The sequence below is a fragment of the Bos indicus x Bos taurus genome, chromosome 6 (genome assembly GCF_003369695.1).
Source record: "Bos indicus x Bos taurus breed Angus x Brahman F1 hybrid chromosome 6, Bos_hybrid_MaternalHap_v2.0, whole genome shotgun sequence".
Lineage (NCBI taxonomy): Eukaryota > Metazoa > Chordata > Mammalia > Artiodactyla > Bovidae > Bos > Bos indicus x Bos taurus.
Genome location: NC_040081.1, coordinates 21,554,850 through 21,579,634, shown reverse-complemented (window position 1 = coordinate 21,579,634; position 24,785 = coordinate 21,554,850). Strand labels below are relative to the sequence as shown.

General features: G+C 39.0%; 1 protein-coding gene across 1 annotated transcript in view; it reads right to left on the bottom strand.

Annotated features, from left to right (window-relative positions):
- TACR3 (tachykinin receptor 3) overlaps window positions 1-22,930 on the bottom strand; it is an 89,662-nt gene extending 66,732 nt beyond the window's left edge. The window contains exon 1 of the mRNA XM_027543926.1: window positions 20,450-22,930. Coding sequence (XP_027399727.1) covers window positions 20,450-20,991 — 542 coding nt within the window. The 5' untranslated portion in view covers window positions 20,992-22,930. The remainder of the gene's footprint in view (window positions 1-20,449) is intronic.
- Between the last annotated feature and the right edge of the window lie 1,855 nt (window positions 22,931-24,785).

The following is a 24,785-nucleotide window of genomic DNA, read 5'->3' as shown; positions in this document are numbered from 1 at the left end:
CAGTCATAGAAGGGATGTTGGAATTATCATACTGGGAATTTAAAACAATTGGATTAATATCCTAAGGGCTCTAATAATAAAGTAGATAGCATGTAAGAATTACTGGGCAATGCAAGTGGAGAGACAGAAATCCTAAGAAAGAAAGAAACAAAATTAGTAGGCTGAGCATGGCTGAAGAAAGAATCTCTGAGCTAACTTATATATAAGGTTCTGAAAACCTTAACAGACACCTCAGCAAAGAAGATATACAGATGGCAAATAAGCATACAAAAATATGCTCCGCATCATACATCATCAGGTAATACAAATGAGAACAACAATGAGATACCAGTAGACATCAGTTAGAATGGCGAAAACCCACACCACCAGATGCTGGAAAGGATGTGAAGCAACAGAAACTCTCATACATTGCTAGTGGGAATGCAAAATGGTACAGCCATCTTGGAAGATAGTTTGGTTGCTTCTTAAAAAGCCAAACATACTCTTACCATAAAATCCAACAATTGTGCTCCATGATATTTACTAAATGGAGTTGAAGACTTATGTCCCACAACAGCTCCCCCCACAGCAGTGTCACCCCCCACAAAAAACCCTGCACATGGATGTTTATCACAGTTTCATTCATAATTGCCAAAAACTTGGAAGCACCGAAGATGTCTTTCATTAGATGAATGAATAAACAAACTATGGTGCATCAGATAATGAAATATCATTCACTGTTAAAAAGAATTCTATATCAAGCCATGAAAAAGCATTAACAACATTTAATCCATAATTGGTAAGTGAAAGACGCAATCTGAAAGAGGCTACACACTGATTCCAACTGTATGATTACGGAAAAGATGAAACTATGGACACAAGAAGAAGATCAGTATTTGCTAGGGATTCAGGGAAATAGGGTTGAATAGGTAAAGGACAGAGAATTTTCAGGGTCCTGAAAATACTCTGGAGGAGACCATAATGGTAGATACACGTCATTATACATTTGCCTAAATGCATTGAATGTATAATACCAAAAGTAAAGCCTAATGTAAACGACAGGGTTTGGGTGATTATGATGAGTCCGTATAGGTTCATCAGTGCTAACAAATGTACCAGTCTAGTGGGAGATGTTGATAACAGGGAGGCTGTGCATAAGGGGGATGGGCAGAAGATATATAGGAAGTCTCTGTACCTTCTCTTCATTTTTGCTGTTAAACAAAACTTTCTCTAAAATAAACCCTTAGAAAAAAAAAGTCCTGAATCTGAATATTGTTTACTTATTCTTTCGTATAACATATACAGAGCCAGCATATTTTTTTTTTGTACCTTTGTGAGTTTGAATTGACTTCAACATTTTATTCTTGAACTTGGAAAACGTTGAAATATCTCTGAGAGGTTTTGTTTTGTTTTTTAACATGACGATTTTGGCCAGTGTCTCCTCCTCTCAGACATCTTCCTCATTTGTCAGTATCATTTTCCTCATTTATGTTGATAAATTCACCTTTACTAATTTCCCCTGGCTGCATACTTTGAGTCTCTTGTTAAGTGACTGTCAACATTCACATATGCAGCTATTCTTCTTTATCTTCACCTATATTGAACTTGAATTTCACTTTTGGTGTTAATACTTTTTATTTCTTCACTACACCTTCTTCTTTGTTGGCAAGTCTTTCTTTTGATTAGCCATTTTTCTAAGATGTCATTTGAGGTTATCACTGAAGGACATCGAGGCAATGCAACTATGTGCTTTGCTGTGTGTGCAGGAAGCAACTAACAGATAATCAGGGACCAGTCAGTAACAGATTTTGAAAAATAGGAATATGATTGACCACTGATTATGAAGTGCATATGTTATTTGTGGAACAATTCATGGACTGAAAAGCTAACAGCTTTACTTTATGCAAATACAGTTGATATGACATGGTAACAAAAACTTGAGCTTGCTCTTGAGGGGACTGGTATTCTTTTATATATATATATATATATATATATATATATATATAAAACTATTATGTCTGTTATATTACTATATTACAAATAAATGTATAGATATATAACTAAATAATCTTCGTTAATTGAAATTCATGTAAAGCAAGTTCATGTATAGAATTGTGCACGCATAGAATTTGTTGCATATGTGTGTGTTCTTTGGCATATGTGTCCTATTTTTGAGCTGCTAAAACTTTAAAATGGTATCCTTTTATATGTTTCTAAGGAGACCTGTTTCATTCATTTTCATTAAAGATAGTCTCTGCAATGGTTTTGTGACTAGTCAATGGGGATTGTCAGTAATTTCTTAGGTAGAAAAAATTAGTAATCTATTATTTTAAACATATTATTATACAGTTTTGTTTCTGAAATATCAGAGCCCTCAACATGAAATTTAGATTATGTTAATTTTTGTTGAAGAGATATTGAAAATATTTATATTTTTGGAGTAAAACATTTTAAGCTAATGAAACAAGAAGGACGTTTAAAAGTTTTGAATTTATTTTATACCATGTAGTTAACTTAATGGAGAAAATAGCCTTCATATATCCCTTTAGTTTGAAGATTTAAAACTACGGTACTGGCAGTGCTCTATGGGAGTGCTGCTTAGATCCTTCCAGGTCCTGGGCCAGTGCCTCTGCCCAGGTCCGCCACCATCTTGAACTGAGCTGTCCGAGTTGGGTGCAGACATTTCCACTTGGAACCCTGGTCTGAAGTGTCCAGCGCAACGCCTCCACATGCAGTTCCTTAGGAGGAAGTGAAACTAGACGAAGCAGAGGGAAAAAAAGAGAGAAGAAATACAGCTCCACTCACCAGAACCCTGACACAAGCTTCCCTAACCAAGAAACCTTGACAAGCCACCTGTACAAACCCACACAGAGCGAGGAAATGCCACAATAAAGAGAACTCCACAAACTGCCAGAATACAGAAAGGACACCCCAAACTCAGCAATTTAAACAAGATGAAGAGACAGAGGAATACCCAGCAGATAAAGGAACAGGATAAAAGCCCACCAAACCAAACTAAAGAGGAAGAGATAGGGAATCTACCTGATAAAGAATTCCAAATAATGATAGTGAAATTGATCTAAAATCTTGAAATCAAAATGGAATCACAGATAAATAGCTTGGAGACTAAGATCGAGAAGATGCAAGAAAGGTTTAACAAGGACCTAGAAGAAATAAAAGAGAGTCAATATATAATGAATAATGCAATAAATGAAATTAAAAACACTCTGGAGGCAACAAATAGTAGAATAACAGAGGCAGAAGATAGGATTAGTGAATTAGAAGATAGAATGGTAGAAATAAATGAATCAGAGAGGAAAAAAGAAAAACGAATTAAAAGAAATGAGGACAATCTCAGAGACCTCCAGGACAATATTAAACGCTACAACATTCGAATCATAGGGGTCCCAGAAGAAGAAGACAAAAAGAAAGACCATGAGAAAATACTTGAGGAGATAATAGTTGAAAACTTCCCTAAAATGGGGAAGGAAATAATCATCCAAGTCCAAGAAACCCAGAGAGTCCCAAACAGGATAAACCCAAGGCGAAACACCCCAAGACACATATTAATCAAATTAACAAAGATCAAACACAAAGAACAAATATTAAAAGCAGCAAGGGAAAAACAACAAATAACACACAAGGGAATTCCCATTAGGATAACAGCTGATCTTTCAATAGAAACTCTTCAAGCCAGGAGGGAATGGCAAGACATACTTAAAGTGATGAAAGAAAATAACCTACAGCCCAGATTATTGTACCCAGCAAGGATCTCATTCAAATATGAAGGAGAAATCAAAAGCTTCTCAGACAAGCAAAAGCTGAGAGAATTCAGCACCACTAAACCAGCTCTCCAACAAATACTAAAGGATATTCTCTAGACAGGAAACACAAAAACAGTGTATAAACTCGAACCCAAAACAATAAAGTAAATGGCAACGGGATCATACTTATCAGTAATTACCTTAAATGTAAATGGGTTGAATGCCCCAACCAAAAGACAAAGACTGGCTGAATGGATACAAAAACAAGACCCCTACATATGTTGTCTACAAGAGACCCACCTCAAAACAGGGGACACATACAGACTGAAAGTGAGGGGCTGGAAAAAGATTTTCCATGCAAATAGGGACCAAAAGAAAGCAGGAGTAGCAATACTTATATCAGATAAAATAGACTTTAAAACAAAGGCTGTGAAAAGAGACAAAGATGGTCACTACCTAATGATCAAAGGATCAATCCAAGAAGAAGATATAACAATTATAAATATATATGCACCCAACACAGGAGCACCGCAGTATGTAAGACAAATGCTAACAAGTATGAAAGGAGAAATTAACAATAACACAATAATAGTGGGAGACTTTAATACCCCACTCACACCTATGGATAGATCAACTAAACAGAAAATTAACAAGGAAACACAAACGTTAAATGATACAATAGACCAGTTAGACCTAATTGATATCTATAGGACATTTCATCCCAAAACAATGAATTACACCTTTTTCTCAAGCGCACATGGAACCTTCTCCAGGATAGATCACATCCTGGGCCATAAATCTAGCCTTGGTAAATTCAAAAAAATAGAAATCATTCCAAGCATCTTTTCTGACCACAATGCAGTAAGATTAGATCTCAATTACAGAAGAAAAACTATTAAAAATTCCAACATATGGAGGCTGAACAACACGCTGCTGAATAACCAACAAATCACAGAAGAAATCAAAAAAGAAATCAAAATTTGCATAGAAACTAATGAAAATGAAAACACAACAACTCAAAACCTGTGGGACACTTTAAAAGCAGTCCTAAGGGGAAAGTACATAGCAATACAGGCATTTCTAAAGAAACAAGAAAAAAGTCAAATAAATAACCTAACCCTACACGTAAAGCAACTAGAAAAGGAAGAAATGAAGAACCCCAGGGTTAGTAGAAGGAAAGAAATCTTAAAAATTAGGGCAGAAATAAATGCAAAAGAAACAAAAGAGAACATAGCAAAAATCAACAAAGCCAAAAGCTGGTTCTTTGAAAGGAGAAATAAAATTGACAAACCATTAGCCAGACTCATCAAGAAACAAAGGGAGAAAAATTAAATCAATAAAATTAGAAATGAAAATGGAGAGATCACAACAGACAACACAGAAATACAAAGGATCATAAGAGACTACTATCAACAATTATATGCCAATAAAATGGACAACGTGGAAGAAATGGACAAATTCTTAGAAAAGTACAACTTTCCAAAACTGGACCAGGAAGAAATAGAAAATCTTAACAGACCCATCACAAGCATGGAAATTGAAACTGTAATCAAAAATCTTCCAGCAAACAAAAGCCCAGGTCCAGACGGCTTCACAGCTGAATTCTACCAAAAATTTAGAGAAGAGCTAACACCTATCCTGCTCAAACTCTTCCAGAAAATTGCAGAGGAAGGTAAACTTCCAAACTCATTCTATGAAGCCGCCATCACCCTAATACCAAAACCTGACAAAGATCCCACAAAAAAAGAAAACTACAGGCCAATATCACTGATGAACATAGATGCAAAAAGCCTTAACAAAATTCTAGCAATCAGAATCCAACAACACATTAAAAAGATCATACACCATGACCAAGTGGGCTTTATCCCAGGGATGTAAGGATTCTTCAATATCTGCAAATCAATCAATGTTATAGACATTAACATTGTGTTTACACATTGTTAACACATTAACACATTAACTCATTAACAAATTGAAAAACAAAAACCATATGATTATCTCAATAGATGCAGAGAAAGTCTTTGACAAAATTCAACATCCATTTATGATAAGAACTCTCCAGAAAGCAGGAATAGAAGGAACATACCTCAACATAATAAAAGCTATATATGACAAACCCACAGCAAACATTATCCTCAATGGTGAAAAACTGGAAGCATTTCCTCTAAAGTCAGGAACAAGACAAGGGTGCCCACTTTCACCATTACTATTCAACATAGTTTTGGAAGTTTTGGCCACAGCAATCAGAGCAGAAAAAGAAATAAAAGGAATCCAAATTGGAAAAGAAGAAGTAAAACTCTCACTGTTTGCAGATGACATGATCCTTTACATAGAAAACCCTAAAGACTCCACCAGAAAATTATTAGAACTAGTCAATGATTATAGTAAAGTTGCAGGATATAAAATCAACACACAGAAATCCCTTGCATTCCTATACACTAATAATGAGAAAACAGAAAGAGAAATTAAGGAAACAATTCCATTCACCATTACAACAGAAAGAATAAAATACTTAGGAATATATCTACCTAAAGAAACTAAAGACCTATATATAGAAAACTATAAAACACTGGTGAAAGAAATCAAAGAGGACACTAATAGATGGAGAAATATACCATGTTCATGGATTGGAAGAATCAATATAGTGAAAATGAGTATACTACCCAAAGCAATTTATAGATTCAATGCAATCCCTATCAAGCTACCAACAGTATTCTTCACAGAGCTAGAACAAATAATTTCACAATTTGTATGGAAATACAAAAAAACCTCGAATAGCCAAAGCTATCTTGAGAAAGAAGAATGGAACTGGAGGAATCAACCTACCTGACTTCAGGCTCTATTACAAAGCCACAGTTATCAAGACAGTATGGTACTGGCACAAAGACAGAAATATTGATCAATGGAACAAAATAGAAAGCCCAGAGATAAATCCACGCACCTATGGACACCTTATCTTTGACAAAGGAGGCAAGAATATACAATGGATTAAAGACAATCTCTTTAACAAGTGGTGCTGGGAAAACTGGTCAACCACTTGTAAAAGAATGAAACTAGAACACTTTCTAACACCTTACACAAAAATAAACTCAAAATGGATTAAAGATCTCAACGTAAGACCAGAAACTATAAAACTCCTAGAGGAGAACATAGGCAAAACACTCTCCGACATACATCACAGCAGGATCCTCTATGACCCACCTCCCAGAATATTGGAAATAAAAGCAAAAATAAACAAATGGGACCTAATTAAACTTAAAAGCTTCTGCACAACAAAGGAAACTATTAGCAAGGTGAAAAGGCAGTCTTCAGAATGGGAGAAAATAATAGCAAATGAAGCAACGGACAAACAACTAATCCCAAAAATATACAAGCAACTCCTACAGCTCAACTCCAGAAAAATAAATGACCCAATCAAAAAATGGGCCAAAGAACTAAATAGACATTTCTCCAAAGAAGACATACAGATGGCTAACAAACACATGAAAAGATGCTCAACATCACTCATTATCAGAGAAATGCAAATCAAAACCACTATGAGGTACCATTTCACACCAGTCAGAATGGCTGCGATCCAAAAGTCTACAAGCAATAAACGCTGGAGAGGGTGTGGAGAAAAAGGAACTCTCTTACACTGTTGGTGGGAATGCAAACTAGTACAGCCACTATGGAGAACAGTGTGGAGATTCCTTAAAAAACTGGAAATAGAACTGCCTTATGATCCAGCAATCCCACTGCTGGGCATACACACTGAGGAAACCAGAATTGAAAGAGACACGTGTACCCCAATGTTCATTGCAGCACTGTTTATAATAGCCAGGACATGGAAGCAACCTAGATGCCCATCAGCAGATGAATGGATAAGAAAGCAGTGGTACATATACACAATGGAGTATTACTCAGCCATTAAAAAGAATACATTAGAATCAGTTCTAATGAGATGGATGAAACTGGAACCTATTATACAGAGTGAAGTAAGCCAGAAAGAAAAACACCAATACAGTATACTAATGCATATATATGGAATTTAGAAAGATGGTAACAATAACCCTGTGTACGAGACTGCAAAAGAGACACCGATGCATAGATCAGTCTTATGGACTCTGTGGGAGATGGAGAGGGTGGGGAGATTTGGGAGAATAGCATTGAAACATGTATAATATCATGTATGAAACGAGTCGCCAGTCCAGGTTCGATGCTCGGTACTGGATGCTTGGGGCTGGTGCACTGGGACGACCCAGAGGGAGGGTAGGGGAGGGAGGAGGGAGGAGGGTTCAGGATGGGGAACGCAGGTATACCTGTGGCAGATTCATTTCGGTATTTGGCAAAACTAATACAATATTGTAAAGTTTAAAAATAAAATTAAATTAAAAAAACAAAACAAAACAAAACAAAAAATAACTACGGTACTCTGATATATGGTACTGTGACATCTTTTAAATTCAGTTAAGTTTATTCATCTAAGAATTCTGAATTGTGATTAAGAGTACTTATGCAGAATAAACACTCCATTTGTATTTTAATTTCTTCAGAATTGTTCCCTTTGCTCATTTGAAAATCTAATCTTTTTCTTTATAGATAATTCAGTTTAATATGATAGTTACATATTAAGCTGTATAGTTATTTTAAATGTTTCATTTTTATTTAAATAGTAACTACTCATAGCAAATTTACTAGGAGAAATTTTCTATACTTTTGTAAAATAACTTTAAAAATGTATCTAGATATATTCCCGGTACTGGGATTGCTGGGCCATATGATAGTTCTATTTTTATTTTTTTAAGGAACCTCCATACTGTTCTCCACAGTGACAGTATCAATTTACATTCCCACCAACAGTGCAAGAGGGTTTCATTTTCTCTACACCTTCTCCAGCATTTATTGTTTGTAGATTTTTTGATGATGGCCAGGATGGGGTTGGGGTGGAAGGAAGGAAGAAGAAGCAGCCAATATATGTATACATATAGCTAATTCACTATGTTGTACATTGTAAAGCAATTATACCCCAATTAAAAAAAAAATCAGTGTTTCGCAAATAAAGGTGATCACCATGTGAAAAAAAGTGCTTCTACATTTCTGTGTTTTTCTGCTCTGCTGCTGCTGCTGCTAAGTCGCTTCAGTCGTGTCTGACTCTGTGCGACCCCACCAGACGCAGCCCACCAGGCTCCGCCGTCCCTGAAATTCTCCAGGCAAGAACACTGGAGTGGGTTTCCATTTCCTTCTCCAATGCATGAAAGTGAAAAGTGAAAGTGAAGTCGCTCAGTCGTGTCCGACTCCTATCGACCCCATGGACTGCAGCCTACCAGGCTCCTCCGTCCATGGGATTCTCCAGGCAAGAGTACTGGAGTGGGGTGCCATCGCCTTCTAGTGCTTTCCCCTGCTATGTGTTCTCATACTTACCATAGACCCTATTATTCATTTACTTCATAGAGATGAGCTGATTATATAGTATTTTAGGAGGTGATACAGATACATGTGACAAAGAAAAATTTAAAGCAATTAAAACAAGAGTGCTCAAGGTCCAAAGTAGTACAGGTAATGAACAATGTGGCTGTCTGGAGGAAGTGTTTCACACAGAGTATAAGATTCTGAGGCGGAAATATGCTTAGCATATTGATGTAACAGAGAAGTCTAGAGATGGTTGAGCAGAGCTGTGACATGGTGAGTAGTAGGAGATAAGATCAGAGAGAAACAAAGGACTGCTTATTATAAAATCTTATAGACCATTGTAAGACTTTGATTTCTACCCTGAGAGAACTGAGGAGCCACTGGAGGACTTGCAGAGGGGATAAATGATCTGACTCATTACAGGATCACTTTGATAGTTGCATTGAGAAAGGGAAACAAGAGCAGGGATAGAAAAAACTGTTCAGTTCAATTCAGTCGCTTAGTCGTGTCCAATTCTTTGCGATCCTGTGGACTGCAGCAGGCCAGGCTTCCCTGTTTATCACCAATTTCCAGAGCTTGCTCAAACTCATGTCCATCAAGTTGGCGATGCCATCCAACCATCTCATCCTCTGAGAAAACTCTTAGGTGAGAAACAGGATTGACTTGGACAATGGCACCCCACTCCAGTACTCTTGCCTGGAAAATCCCATGGATGGGGGGAGCCTGGTGGGCTGAGGTCCATGGGTCGAGGGGGGTCGGACACGACTGAGTGATTTCACTTTCACTTTTCACTTTCATGCATTGGAGAAGGAAATGGCATCCCACTCCAGTGTTCTTGCCTGGAGAATCCCAGGAACGGCCGAGCCTGGTTGGCTGCTGTCTATGGGGTCGCACAGAGTCGGACACGACTGAAGCGACTTAGCAGCAGCAGCAGCAGCAGGGAGGAAACAGTAGACATCTTAAGGAGTGATTAGATTCCATATATATATTTAAAGTAAAAGTGGTTAGATTTGCTAATTGATTAGACACAGAGTATGAAAGAAGAGATGACCTGAGAATACTTCCAAGAGTTCTGACCTCAAGACTGTAGGGTGAGTAAGTTTTGGAGGAATGTAGGGAACTCAGTTTGAAGCACGTGACTTCTGAGATGATTATTAAACATTCAAATGATGAAGTCCAATAGATTGTTGGATTTAGGACTATGGAATACAGCCAAGGGGTTCAAGTGGAGATGTTAATCACAGTTTCATTAGAATAGGGGACATGTCCTTCTTGTTTATCCCAGTGTGCCCTCTTTCTACACAGTGTTAATACTTACAAGGTTCTTAAGAAATACCTTCTGAGTGAATGACTACAAGAATAGTGATTTGTGTGCTGGTAAATGTTTAACCACAGGCTCTCTAAAGAAAAAATGAACAGAACAAAGCAAAATTCATGATTTCTAGCATTTGCAGATTTCTGTGATGCAAATATTCCTACTATGATTTCAGGCTACCAAAGTAACATTGCTGACAGCAGAATTGAGAAGAAATATACACAGTTGATTCCCTCTAACAAGTAATAAAGCAGCTCCAGAACAGAACTGAGCCCTTTGTTGCTTAGTGATATAATCAGATACATATTTTCCTTACTTATAGGTATGGAAAATATAAATAATCTTTGACACTTGGGCAGATTTGAAGGTAAAGAAATTCATAGATGATAATTCATACGAGCTCAAAATTGAGGACTTGAGCAAATATTTAAAAACCTTTGTCATATACCAGACTGAATAGTAGAAATACTAAGCTAATTTATCCCTGTGCCTTTAGGTAGTCTTCTAAATTACTCCACACAGATGTGATATCTTTACATAACTCCTGAGAAAAAAATTTCAATTTACAAATTAATCCATTGTAATATTAACAGTACTCTCTTGCAAGAGTGTCTTCATGATTTCTAAGTTAGCCTAGAAAGTACGTTAAAAATGTTGCCATAAAACATTTATCAATAAAATATCTATACAAAGTTTAATCAAGTCACTATCTTCTTGAGTCCAAACTCTTTGGCTTGACTTTTTCAGAGTCATTATTGGGTTTTTAAACATTGTTTACTTATTTAATATTTTAAAAATTTTATTGTGGTCAAATATACCAAACATAAAATTTACTAGGTAACTATATCTAGGTGTACAGTTCAATGATACATTCGCATTGTTGTGCAACCATCAGCAACATACATCTCCAGGGCTTTAATTATTATTTAATTTTTTACTGTATTTTGTTTCATGTAAAAGAAGCACATTTTGTTGTAGATAATTAGAAAAGGAAAAGTATAAAAGAAAATAAAATTACCCCAAATCTCACCATTCAGAGCAAATCAAATCTACATCTACCTTATTGTACATATAGAATTATATCAGACTGTTAAATTTATTGTCTAACAATTCCTCAGATCCTGTTAAGTCTAAAATGCCTTTCAGATTCTGACTGTATGACCTGAAGTGGTGGGGCTGCAAATCCCAGTTGTATGTTTTGCAGCATTTATTTAATGTACCAGTGAGCGAGCCTTAATTAGAATGGTTTATTCTCAGAGCAATGAAGCATAGGGAAGTAGGACAATCCCTCATCCTGGACATATGCTTTAGAGCTGAGCCCCAGGGAGAGAGAGTTGCAAGTAGATGAAGGAACACTGGTCATTAAGAAATTGTTAATGGAGCGAAGCTTAGGGACAAGATAATTTCTCTGAATTCTATATGGAACACAAATAGACATCACAAAAATATCAGGCAGAGGGTAGTTTGTAACTTAAGACTTTTGCAGGTTTGGCTGCAATATGCCCAAAACAGCCACCGGGAAAGGGCATGGCTTATTCCCGACACACTGTTATGCTCTGTACCAAAGTGTTGACATTGCTTTTCCTTTTTTGTCTCTTTCTCTGTCTCTGGCCAGAGCGGAGTACGGAGAATGGAAATGCTAAAGAAGACTACGGATAAACTGTTATCAGACCTTTCTAGGGATTCTTTGAAATACTGGAGACTAGTTGTCTTTGAAATAACTAGCAAGAAATGGTTTATAAGTAAAGGTTACGGACTAAAAAATGTTGGGTAGGTTAATGTTAGCACATTTATATATATGTGCCTAGAGACTTGATTGGGATTCCTTGGTGGCTCAGATGGTAAAGCATCTGCCCACAATGCAGGAGACCCGGATTCAATCCCTGGGTGGGGAAGATCCCCTGGAGAAGGAAATGGCAACCTACTTCAGTACTCTTGCCTAGAAAATTCCATGAATGGAGGAGCCTGGTGGGCTACAGTCCATGGGGTCGCAAAGAGTCGGACACGACTGAGCAACTTCACTTCACTTCAGAGACTTGATAAAATTGATGTTATATTCAAATGTAATTTCTAATTTGCTAGGTAAAATTTGATTTTTAAATGCTTTAACATGAATTTTGATTTGAAAAATGTTTTTGAACCTGTTGGAAAATTGCACCCCTGCAATTTGACAATACATATCCAACTACTAGATTAAATCATATAAAATAATGACATTTTAAGCTATAAAAATTGGCAGTTACATATGGTTCAATCTAAAAGCATGTGTAAAAATGTCATATTTAGTACAATATAGCAATATGTGTAAATTTTAATGGAAAAAGGTTGTATCTCATCACTTTAATTTTTATTTGATTACTTTTATGATTATTTTATTCAGTAGTCTGGATTGTGTGCTTACCATGTGCCAGCTGGTATGACAGACGTAAGGACACAGTAAGGGCTAAGCACAGAATAAATATATTTTGATAACTCTGTGAATGGTAAATTTAAAATGACACAATAATGTGATGCTATTTTAGTTAAGTTTAGTAATTAAAAATGTATCTTTATTTATGCATATGTATAATGTACTATGATCCAGCGGATGTTGGCAATTTGAACTTCCAGATGTTCAAGCTGGTTTTAGAAAAGGCAGAGGAACCAGAGATCAAATTGCCAACATCCGTTGGATCACTGAGAAAGCAAGAGAGTTCCAGAAAAACATCTATTTCTGCTTTATGGACTATGCCAAACCCTTTGACTGTGTGGATCACAATAAACTGTGGAAAATTCTGAAAGAGATGGGAATACCAGACCACCTGACCTGCCTCTTGAAAAATTTGTACGCAGGTCAGGAAGCAACAGTTAGAACTGGACATGGAACAACAGACTGGTTTCAAATAGGAAAAGGAGTGCGTCAAGGCTGTATATTGTCACCCTGCTTATTTAACTTATATGCAGAGTACATCATGAGAAACGCTGGGCTGGAAGAAACACAAGCTGGAATCAAGATTGCCAGGAGAAATCTCAATAACCTCAGATATGCAGATGACACCACCCTTATGGCAGAAAGTGAAGAGGAACTCAAAAGCCTCTTGATGAAAGTGAAAGTGGAGAGTGAAAAAATTGGCTTAAAGCTCAACATTCAGAAAACGAAGATCATGGCATTCGGTCCCATCACTTCATGGGAAATAGATGGGGAAACAGTGGAAACAGTGTCAGACTTTATTTTTTGGGGCTCCAAAATCACTGCAGATGGTGACTGCAGCCATGAAATTAAAAGATGCTTACTTCTTGGAAGAAAAGTTATGACCAACCTAGATAGCATATTCAAAAGCAGAGACAGTACTTTGTCAACAAAGGTCCGTCTAGTCAAGGCTTTGGTTTTTCCTGTGGTCATGTATGGATGTGAGAGTTGGACTGTGAAGAAAGCTGAGCACCAAAGAATTGATGCTTCTGAACTGTGGTGTTGGAGAAGACTCTTGAGAGTCCCTTGGGCTGCAAGGAGATCCAACCAGTCCATTCTGAAGGAGATCAGCCCTGGGATTTCTTTGGAAGGAATGATGCTAAAGCTGAAACTCCAGTACTTTGGCCACCTCATGTGAAGAGTTGACTCACTGGAAAAGACTCTGATGTTGGGAGGGATTGGGGGCAGGAGGAGAAGGGGATGACAGAGGATGAGATGGCTGGATGGCATCACTGACTCGATGGACGTGAGTCTGAGTGAACTCCGGGAGTTGGTGATGGACAGGGGTGTTGCAAAGAGTCGGACACGACTGAGCAACTGAACTGAACTGAACTGAACTGATAATGTACTATTCAAGAGTTGTATACACACACACACACACACACATATATATATATATAAAATACATACATGTGAGATAAATATATCACGACAAATGAGAGTTAAAATGTGAATGTCAAGATCATAGATTGGCTATATTTGGGGTGTAGGAAAATTATGGATAAATTTAACTTTCTAATATATATGTTTAATTTTTTCACTATGCCTGTATACTCGTTATAATTAATCAGGGGAAAATACATTTAAATAAAAGATTGGTATAGAGGACGGATTAGGATCAGAAATTGGGGACTGGAATGAGAATGATTTACAGAGCTTTTACCATATGTTACAACTCTGAATTATTTGATTCTTAAGCTATATCCAAAGTTCAGGTAAAAAGATACTTTTGGAGGAAATGCATTTTATCCTTTCTGGCAGTTTTTTCAATTCAACAAATCAGACCATCTGGAAATTGTGATCAGATAGAGGTTTTACAGCTTCATTCACTGAGTTTGCTTTGGGATATGCCTGGGCTTGCCCGGTGGCTCAGTGGTACAGAATGGGAAAGAACCCACCTGCCAGTGCAGGAGACGCAGGAGATGTGGGTTCAGTCCCTGGGTGGGGAAGATAACCTGAAGGAGGAAAGGGCAAGCCACTCCAACATTCTTGCCTGGAGAATCCTGTGGACAGAGGAGCCTGGAGGGCTACAATCCATGAGATCGAAGAGTCGGACACGACTGAACTACTGAGCATGACACCAGGTAGAGAAGAATGAAGACGTTGGTCAGGCACAAGACTGATAAAGGCATTTAAAAAAATTTACTGAAGTATTTATAGCCATAATATTTAAAGCAATGGTAAAATTTACTGCAGTACATTTAGATAATTTGTTATCAGATTGAGGCCTCATGATTTATGATTATATATTTTTATCTGTCCACAATAAATTTCAAAAGAAATCAAGGTTCTATGAATACTTTGCATAACAGCTCTATGAAAAGCAAATTTTAAAAAGTATAGCATACAAGGTAAAATTTTAATTTATTTGGATAAAACAGAAATTATTTCAGTTAGATTAAATATTTATTTTAATAATTATGTCAGGTGTCCCTGGGTTTGAAAAATATAAAGAATTTTTTGCTGTGTTTGTTAAGGCTTTGGGACTATTAAATAAAACACATTAAATTACATCCTTAAGGTTACCAGGTAAAAAAACAGTGACTGTCACTTAAAAAAGTCTTTAAATATTTCAATTGATACTGGACTCTATGCTCTGAAATTGTCCTTTCAGTTCAGTTCAGTCGCTCAGTCATGTCCAACTCTTTGCGACCCCATGAATCGCAGCACGCCAAGCCTCCCTGTCCATCACCAACTCCCGGAGTTCATTCAAACTCATGTCCATCGAGTCGGTGATGCCATCTAGGCATCTCATCCTCTGTTGTCCCCTTCTCCTCCTGCCCCCAATCCTTCCCAGCATCAGAGTCTTTTCCAGTGAGTCAACTCTTCACATGATGTGGCCAAAGTACTGGAGTTTCAGCTTTAGCATCATTCCTCCCAAAGAACAACCAGGGCTGATCTCCTTTAGAATGGACTGATTGGATCTCCTTGCAGTCCAAGGGACTCTCAGGAGTCTTCTCCAACACCACAGTTCAAGAGCATCAATTCTTCGGCACTCAGCTTTCTTCATAGTCCAACTCTCATATCCATACATGACCACTGGAAAAACCATAGCCTTGACTAGACGGACTTTTGTTGTCTTTTACTATATATTAATAAGGGCTTCCCTCATAGCTCAGTTGGTAAAGAATCTGCCTGCAAAGCAGGAGACCCAGGTTCAATCCCTGGGTCAGGAAGATCCCCTGGAGAAGGAAATGGCAACCCACTCCAGTATTCTTGCCTGCAGAATCCCATGGACAGAGGAGCCTGGTGGGCTACAGTCCATGGGGTCACAAGAGTCAGATACGACTTAGGGACTAAACCACATATACTAATACACTTTTCTAGAGTTTCTAACTTAACTTGAAAATGTGCTTAGAAAATGGAAGAAAATATTTTCTAATATCCCTATATATCAAGTGGTATACCATATACTTAAAAAGATAATAACTGTTCTATTAATAATTTTCTAACATCTTAAAATTCTAGCATTCTCAATTAAAACATGTAAATATATGAGATGTTTTATATATACATGTGAAATAGATAGCATAGACAAGTGCTAAATTTTAATATTAACCTATAGTTATCACAACTAGTTAGGAGTCATAAGAAAGTGTAGAGGTTAAGAACAGTAGGGGTCCTGGAGTGGACTGCAGTGGTTTGAAGCGCTACTGCGTGATCCTGTGAGAGCCAAACATCTTTCAGATAAAAGTTGTGTTCAAATGTTACATTTCAAAATGCCAAATTTGGGAAGGATAGTTGAGAGAAACAGTGACTCTTCATTGGCACTAATTCCACTGTGTGTGTGTGTGTGTGTGTGTGTGTAAGGATGGTGAGGTAGCCTTATAGGCAAGAAGGAACTGTGTAGAACTTAAAGATGATGTTTTGGTCTATAGAACATATATAAGATTTGCAAGAATTTCTAACAAAGCAAATACATAGGATGTTTCAGGATAAGATCAGAACCTGTGAACTCACATTCAAATCTTTAGTAGAATTATTAATTACATTAAAAATGTGAAGTTAGAAGTCAAGCAATTCTTCCAGTGCAGAATGAGTGCAAAACATTTAAAGGAAAACACAGTGTTTTTATTTAAAATGTGGGACTGTTGGTTTGAGGTTTTCCATGTGTAAAATACAAATGTTTATTAGGGAGGATCTGCAATCCTTTTCAGGTCTAAGATTTCTCAGAGGAGGTTGTAAGCATTTTGCTACAGCTGAAGCAAAGCTATAAGTGCCTGCCTCAAAGCTGAAGTAGTTTTAAACCTCAGAAGATCTTTTTGATTTTAGGCAGACGGACACAAGGGCTTCCCAGGTGGCGCTAGTGGTAAAGAATCCATCTGCCAATGCAGGAGACACAGAGATGCAGGTTGGATGCCTGGGTCGGGAAGATCCCCTGGAGTAGGAATTGGAAGCCCACTCCAGTATTCTTGCCTGGAAAATCCCATGGACAGAGGAGCTTTCAGGCTATACAGTCCATGGGGTCACAAAGAGTCAGACACAACTGAGCGCACACACATGGAGAGGGACACAGTGAGTTCAATACATTTTTCATTTAGGCTGGGAAGATGCAATTCAATTTATGTTAAATGGGAATAGAAGGGCTTCCCAGGTAGCACTAGTGGTAAAGAACCCACCTGCCAGTGCATGAGACATAAGAGACATGGGTTTGATCCCTGGGTTGGGAAGATCCCCTGGAGGAGAGCATGGCAACCCACTCTAGTTTTCTTGCCTGGAGAATCCCATGGACAGAGGAGCCTGGTGGGCTACAGTCCATAGGTTCCCAAAGAGTCGAACATGACTGAAGAAAATTAGCACAACAAAGCACATGGGAAATTATACTCAATATCCTGTAATAACCTATAATGGAATATAATCTAAGAAAAAAATGGGAATAGAAAACACTCACAATTCAATAAGCCAAGTGTTACTATCACAATTTAAATGATGTAATCCTTTACCAATTAAGACCCAATTAGGGCTTATGTAATTTTATGGTTATTTCAATAAAGCATTAATTATATTGGAAACTAAAATTTCTTCAGGCATATTGCACTGAATATGCCTCAGACTTTATTGCAAATTGTATGATCCTTAATTTTGAGTAGTTTTGGTAATTGAATAATGTTTTCTAGTAAGGAAATAGTAAGGTGTAAGTAGTAAAACATTCATTGATTTCAAACCAGTGAATGTGATGAAATAGCATTACATTATCAATTAGAATAACTCCAGTGTTATTTCAGATTTTACATAAATATTGGCAGAAAGTAACTGGGAAAATGACCTTTTTTCCCCCTCACATACTTGAAACACTAAATTTTTTTTTCCCTCACAGCCTTCACACACTAAATTTTCATCAAATTTCATAATGTATCATTAACATTTTAAGAACATTGTGAGAATCTTACAACCTGATATGCTAATGCATACCTCCTCCAGATTAGAGCAAAGAATAAATCAAACCATAACAAAACTAAAGACAGATTCCAAACCAAAAAAACATTCCTTTCTAGATCAGTGGAGCAAGATTAGAGGTGCTTTCACTTGTTTTCCAACTTGGAACTGACTTTGTTTCTTCTTTGTACTCACCTTTGTGCCTACAAAAATGAAGGAGTGAGATACTTGAAAACTAGACATAGAGGGGAAAAGAAGACTGGCAGTGTCAGAGGCTTTAAAAAAATGTGGTTTTGTGCTTACATATCCTAGTCAGTGGTAACTAACCACTGCTCCTTCAATTTAACCCCATGGGCCTGGCATTTGAAAATTGTTTCTAAAGCTTTATGCCTTCAATACCTTCAATTTCAAAACAATAAAGACAGAGGATGGACTGATGGAAAAAAGTCATTTTTTTTTCTTATTTTTTTTCATAATGGTGAATTACTGTAGTAAGAATTAATATTAAGCTACATTTTATTTTCAAACAAGTTTGTTAATATAGAAAAAAGTATTCTTTCCTTTTCATGGATGAGAACATTAATACTTGAAATTAAAGTCACTTCACCTCCCCTACCCCCATCAACCCCATGCAAACTGCCAATCACAAAATGGAGACTAAAAGCCACTAATGTGGTTCATTTTTAGCATACTATTGAATTAAAGTGTAACCATCAGTAACAGGGCTTCCCTGATAGCTCAGTTGGTAAAGAATCTGCTTGCAATGCAGGAGACCCCGGTTCAATTCCTGGGTGGGGAAGATCCACTGGAGAGGGGATAGGCTACCCACTCCAGTATTCTTGGGCTTCCCTTGTGGGTCAGCTGGTAAAGAATCTGCCTGCAACTTGGGAGACCTGGGTTCAATCCCTGGGTTGGGAAGATCCCCTGGAGAAGGGAAAGGCTACCCACTCCAGCATTCTGGCCCAGAGAATTCCATAGCCTGTATAGTCCATGGGGTCTCTAAGAGTCCAACCTGATTAAGTGCCTTTCACTTTCACTAGTAACAGGTAGATATTTACCATTGTCTTAACACAGTCTGCATTGTCCATAATATTCAATATGAGGAAGCAAACACACACTGAAATTTCATAAACTGGTTTATGAGAACAAATGTTGAATGTCTCTCCAGCTTCTTATAATTGCTTAAGAATCTCGGGATTCCCAAAGTAGATGGGGGAACATTCTAAAAGATTATCTTTAAACAGTTATCAAGTGGCATGCCTCATTTCCTAACCACTTAGTCTTTGGGCTTTTTCTTGCCTATCATCTGAAAGAGTCAGATACCATCTTCCAGGCACAGGGTCTCCACAGATTACTGGAAGTGAAAACTAACCTGGAGAACTGGAGAAACTGCTGGCTGCTAGCAATCATTTGGAGGGAGCTTACTGCCTCTGTTGGATCCTCCATAACTGGGAGACCAAACCGGTGCTGGCCTTGGGGCAAGGATCGGGCACAGGATGGATGGCACTAAGAATCAGCAAACCAGAGAGAGGAGGCAGGTAGCATTCATTTTTCTGACAGAACAGTGACTAACGGAGAGGAGGAAGCCTCCAAAGTACAAGTTAAAGGTCACATAATTTTTGTGGCAATTGTTTGAAGCCATTTGAGAAAATGTACCAGTGTTAAGTGTTTTTAGTTGAGTTTGTCCTACTTGGAATGACAGGTTTTCCCATCTCTTTCATTCACCTTCTTCATTCTCTCTAGATGACCTCAATGGGGATTAGGGGTTTAGGGTGGGAGTGGGGAGGCCATAGAAACAGAACAAGTTCAGCCATTGATGGACCCATTTGTAAATGGGTTCATCATCATCAGTGTTAGTCACTCAATCGTGTCTGACTCTGTGACCCCAAGGACTGTAGCCCTCCAGGCTCCTCTGTCCATGGAATTTTCCAGGCAAGAATATTGAAATGGGTTCCCATTTCCTTCTCCTGGGGATCTTCCCAACCCAAGAATTGAACCTGGGTCTCCTGCATTGCAGGCAGATTGTTTATTTTCTGAGCCACCAAGGTTAGTGACCTGCTTTAAGAACTTTCACCCAGTCCCTTTCCTTTCATCAGATCCATTTCTTTTTAACCTTATCCCACTGCCCAGCTTCTCTGTCTGTCTCCTCCTCCTCCTTCCTCCCAGTGTTCTCCTCACCTGTCCACCGAAATGGCTGTCATAGAGTAGATGCTGGCGAACACCGCTGTGATAGGAAAGAAGTTCTGGAAGCGACAGTAGTTGGCGCCGAAGTACCACTCGCTGTGCAGCGCATAGATGAAGTTGACCAAGGTGTTGAAGGCGGCCATGGAGGCGTCGGAGAAAGCCAAGTTCACGAGGAAGTAGTTGGTGACGGTCCTCATGCGCTTGTGGGCCAGGATGATCCAGATGACGATGAGATTCCCGAAGACGGCCACGGCCACCACCACGCCGTAGGCGAGGGACCAGAGCGCGATGCGCCAGGACGGCTGCACGAACTGGTTGGTGATATTAGACCGGGACTGCGAAGGCGCAGGGGAGGCCGCAGCCAGACCCAGCGGGGAGAAGGAAGCGGAAAGATTGCCGGCTTGGACGAGCAGTTGCAGCCACTCAGTCTCAGCCTTTCCCGCGGCTGCCCCAGGCTCGAGCGCACTCAGGTTCCCGATGTCCGCGCCGGCCGTTCCCCCGTTCGTCCAGTTCGCGGCTACTGGGAGAGAGGCCATAGCGATGGGTGTGCAACCTGAGTCCCCTCGCTCACCCACCGTCAGCCCGGCCCGTCTCCCGCGAAGTTCTTCTCCGCCTCCCAGTCGCTTCGCTGCTGAGCGGACCTCAGCCCCGCCCCGAATCGAGGTGGAGAAGGTACCACAGCCCTTGCTAGTTAAGGGATGCTTTGACCCTGTAGGTGATGGGGAGAAAGGAGGCGCTTTCTCCAAAAGCGACTTTGAGCATCTATCGGGCAAGAAGGATGAGACAGTCTGAAAAAAGTGATGTTAGGGACTGGCGCCAGCGGAGACCCTCCGGGAATCACTCCTGCTGGAGTTCCCGGGGCACCAGCTGAAGCGCTGAGGTTCAGGAGCCGCTGCGATCTTTATAGTCTCTTACAGGGCTCTGCTTCGGTGACGTTGTGGGGGCCGCGGAGCTGACAACCCCTTTTTGGAAGACGACTGCGCTCCTTTCCTCCACCCCCGCCCTCTGGGTTTCATTCATTCGCTACTCGCTGGAGCTTGGCGGGTTGACAGGCTCAAGGAAGGGCTGCACTTTCTTATATGTAATTAAAATCTTGACAAGATTGTTTTTCGTCTTTTAACTTCAAGATATTTTGCTTAAGTCCCTGCTTTCAGCTGTATTGTGGACTCTTATTTTCTAAACCAATTAAACCATTCACCCCTAAGGCATAGGCAAAGTCCCAGAAGATTTTCTGGCAAGATCGCCTGTGGGTGCAGTTAGCTGAGGACTGTGAGAACCGCTCGTTTGTTCACTGGCTTTTGGAATTTCACTCAAATTTCTGCTTGTGTGTTTCTGTTTTCCCTTCTCAGATCCCGTTGCTTTTCCCACTTCCCAAATCCACCCATTCCCTCTCTTCCTGTAATCTCAGTCACCAGAAATTTGTCCCCTCCTCTCTCCTAACCCCCAGACAGAGAGAGACTTTGGCCCAGAGGATTCTCTCAGCTTGGAATGCCATAACATACTGAGGGTAAATCAGAAATATTGAGATGTAGGTCTTCTTGAAACACAAGGACAAGACTTAAATTTCACCATTTCTCAGCAATGAATGTATCCTATGAACAATCTACATAAGTACACAGGGCTATAGTGTTTTGAACATTTGGAGCCTTGGCTTTTAGGGTCTGATCATGTGGATACACTGATGAGAATGAGACAAATGAGCTTTGGCTGTCAGCAGGTGAGCTGGAGTGTTCTGTGGAGTGTGAGCTGGAGTCTGTGCTTAGGTGGATCTCACCAGCCATTTATCAGGAGAGCCAAGACTCTCTTTTATATTAGTCTCTTGTGGAAGGGATTTAGGGCTACACGTATTTTAGCAATCTCCCCAAAACACTTGAAATCTTTTTCCCCCTACTTGAGCTCTTTTTTCCCCCACTTGAACTCTTTGTGCCTCGATTTCTTTACTTGAAAGTGAAGATTATTTTTTTAAATCTACATTTCAGGGTAAACAGGGGGATGATAACAGCTTTTCAACAATACCAAGCAGGAGAGAGACCTCAATAAATGTTAGTGCCCTTCTCTCTTGTTACAATATGCATTACATAAAACATTTTCAGGTAAGATGTATTGGAGAGCAAGTTTGATTTGCTTCAAGAGAACGTAGCTTGTGATTTGTGAACACTATTCTTTGGTGTAAGTATCTATTCCTTAAAAACCCTAATTATTGCATATATGGACTTAGAGTGATGAATAATATTCTCTTTTTTTTAGTTTTTATGACAAAAAGTTAGTGTATAGAAATAAATTTGAGGCACCCTAATAATAATTCTATGGACACAGCACTGCTTCAAAATAAATGCATGCTGAAAATGATAATTATCAAAGGTTATTATTTTCTATTTTTTCCCAGAAAGACCTGAAAAACATGTGATAAATCATAAGTTAACAGATTCCACACTTCCTGCTAATTAATTCTAAATTAAATTGTTTTCTTTTGAAAGGCAAATTACTTCTGTCAATTTACCATCTTGAAATTACTTAAGTTAAAATGAAAGTCTTCCTTCCCTAATGAAATGAAGGAAGAATTTTTTTTTAAGTTCTTTCATATGACACACACCATTTATCAAGATTATGAAATGGACCACGTTGTGGTTTGGTAATTATAACTTTAAATATTTGATCAAAATATGCATGCTGCTGCTGCTGCTAAGTTGCTTCAGTCGTGTCCGACTCTGTGTGATACCATAGATGGAAGCCAACCAGCCTCCCCCATCCCTGGGATTCTCCAGGCAAGAACACTGGAGTGGGTTGCCATTTCCTTCTCCAATGCATGAAATGAAAAGTGAAAGTGAAGTCACTCAGCCGTGTCCGACTCTTAGCGACCCCAAGAACTGCAGCCTACCAGATTCTGCCACCCATGGGATTTTCCAGGCAAGAGTACTGGAGTGGGCTGCCATTGCCTTCTCCACAAAATATGGATAAAAGTTACTTATTCGTGTAAAAATCTATTCAGTTTACACTACTGTTTTACTTTTTTGTGTTAGTTGCTTCAGTCGTGTCCAACTCTTTGTAACCCCATGGACTGTATCCTGCCAGGCTTCTTTGTCCATGGGCTTTCCCAGGCAATAATACTGGAGTGGGTTACCATTTCCTTCTACAGTTACTTGTCCATACAGATCATCATAAGTCTGTAATTTTGTCCTCATTGTACTTACACAGAAGTAGAAGTGATATGACAGAAAATGATTGACAATGGAATTAGGAGAAGATACAATAACAGGCATTTAAAAAGTTGATATATGGCAAAACCAATACAATATTGTAAAGTTAAAAAAATAAAATAAAAACAAACAAAAAAAGTTGTTTTCTTTCAGAAGAAGATAGGGATCCAATCATAGCTTTCCTTTTAGATCTGCCTTACATGGAAAGACTTTCCATGTGTCCTAGTAGAGTAGTTATTGTTCATGCATTGCTTCAGTCATTCCTTTAATGTGTATTGAGTGTACTTCTTTCTAGTTCAGTTCAGTCGCTCAGTAGTGTCCGACTCTTTGCGACCCCATGAATCGCAGCACGCCAGGCCTCCCTGTGCATCACCAACTCCCGGAGTTCACTCAGACTCAAGTCCATCGAGTCAGTGATGCCATCCAGCTATCTCATCCTCTGTTGTCCCCTTCTCCTCCTGCCTCCAATCTCTCCCAGCATCAGAGTCTTTTCCAATGAGTCAACTCTTCACATGAGGTGGCCAAAGTACTGGAGTTTCAGCTTTAGCATCATTCCTTCCAAAGAACACCCAGGACCGATTTCCTTTAGAATGGACTGGTTGGATCTCCTTGCAGTCCTAAGGACTCTCAAGAGTCTTCTCTAACACCACAGTTCAAAAGCATCAATTCTTAAGTGCTCAGCTTTCTTCACAGTCCAACTCTCACATCCATACATGACCTCTGGAAAAACCATAGCCTTGACTAGATGGACCTTTGTTGGCAAAGTAATATCTCTGCTTTTCAATATGCTATCTAGGTTGGTCATAACTTTATTTCCAAGGAGTAAGCATCTTTTAATTTCATGGCTGCAGTCACCATCTGCAATGATTTTGGAGCCCCCAAAATAAAGTCTGACACTGTTTCCACTGTTTCCCCATCTATTTCCCATGAAGTGATGGGCCCAGATGCCATGATCTTAGTTTTCTGAATGTTGAGCTTTAAGCCAACTTTTTCACTCTCCTCTTTCACTGTCATCAAGAGGCTCTTTAGTTCCTCTTCACTTTCTGCCATAAGGGTGGTGTCATCTGCAGGTATGAGGTTATTGATATTTCTCCCGGCAATCTTGATTCCAGCTTGTGCTTCTTCCAACCTGG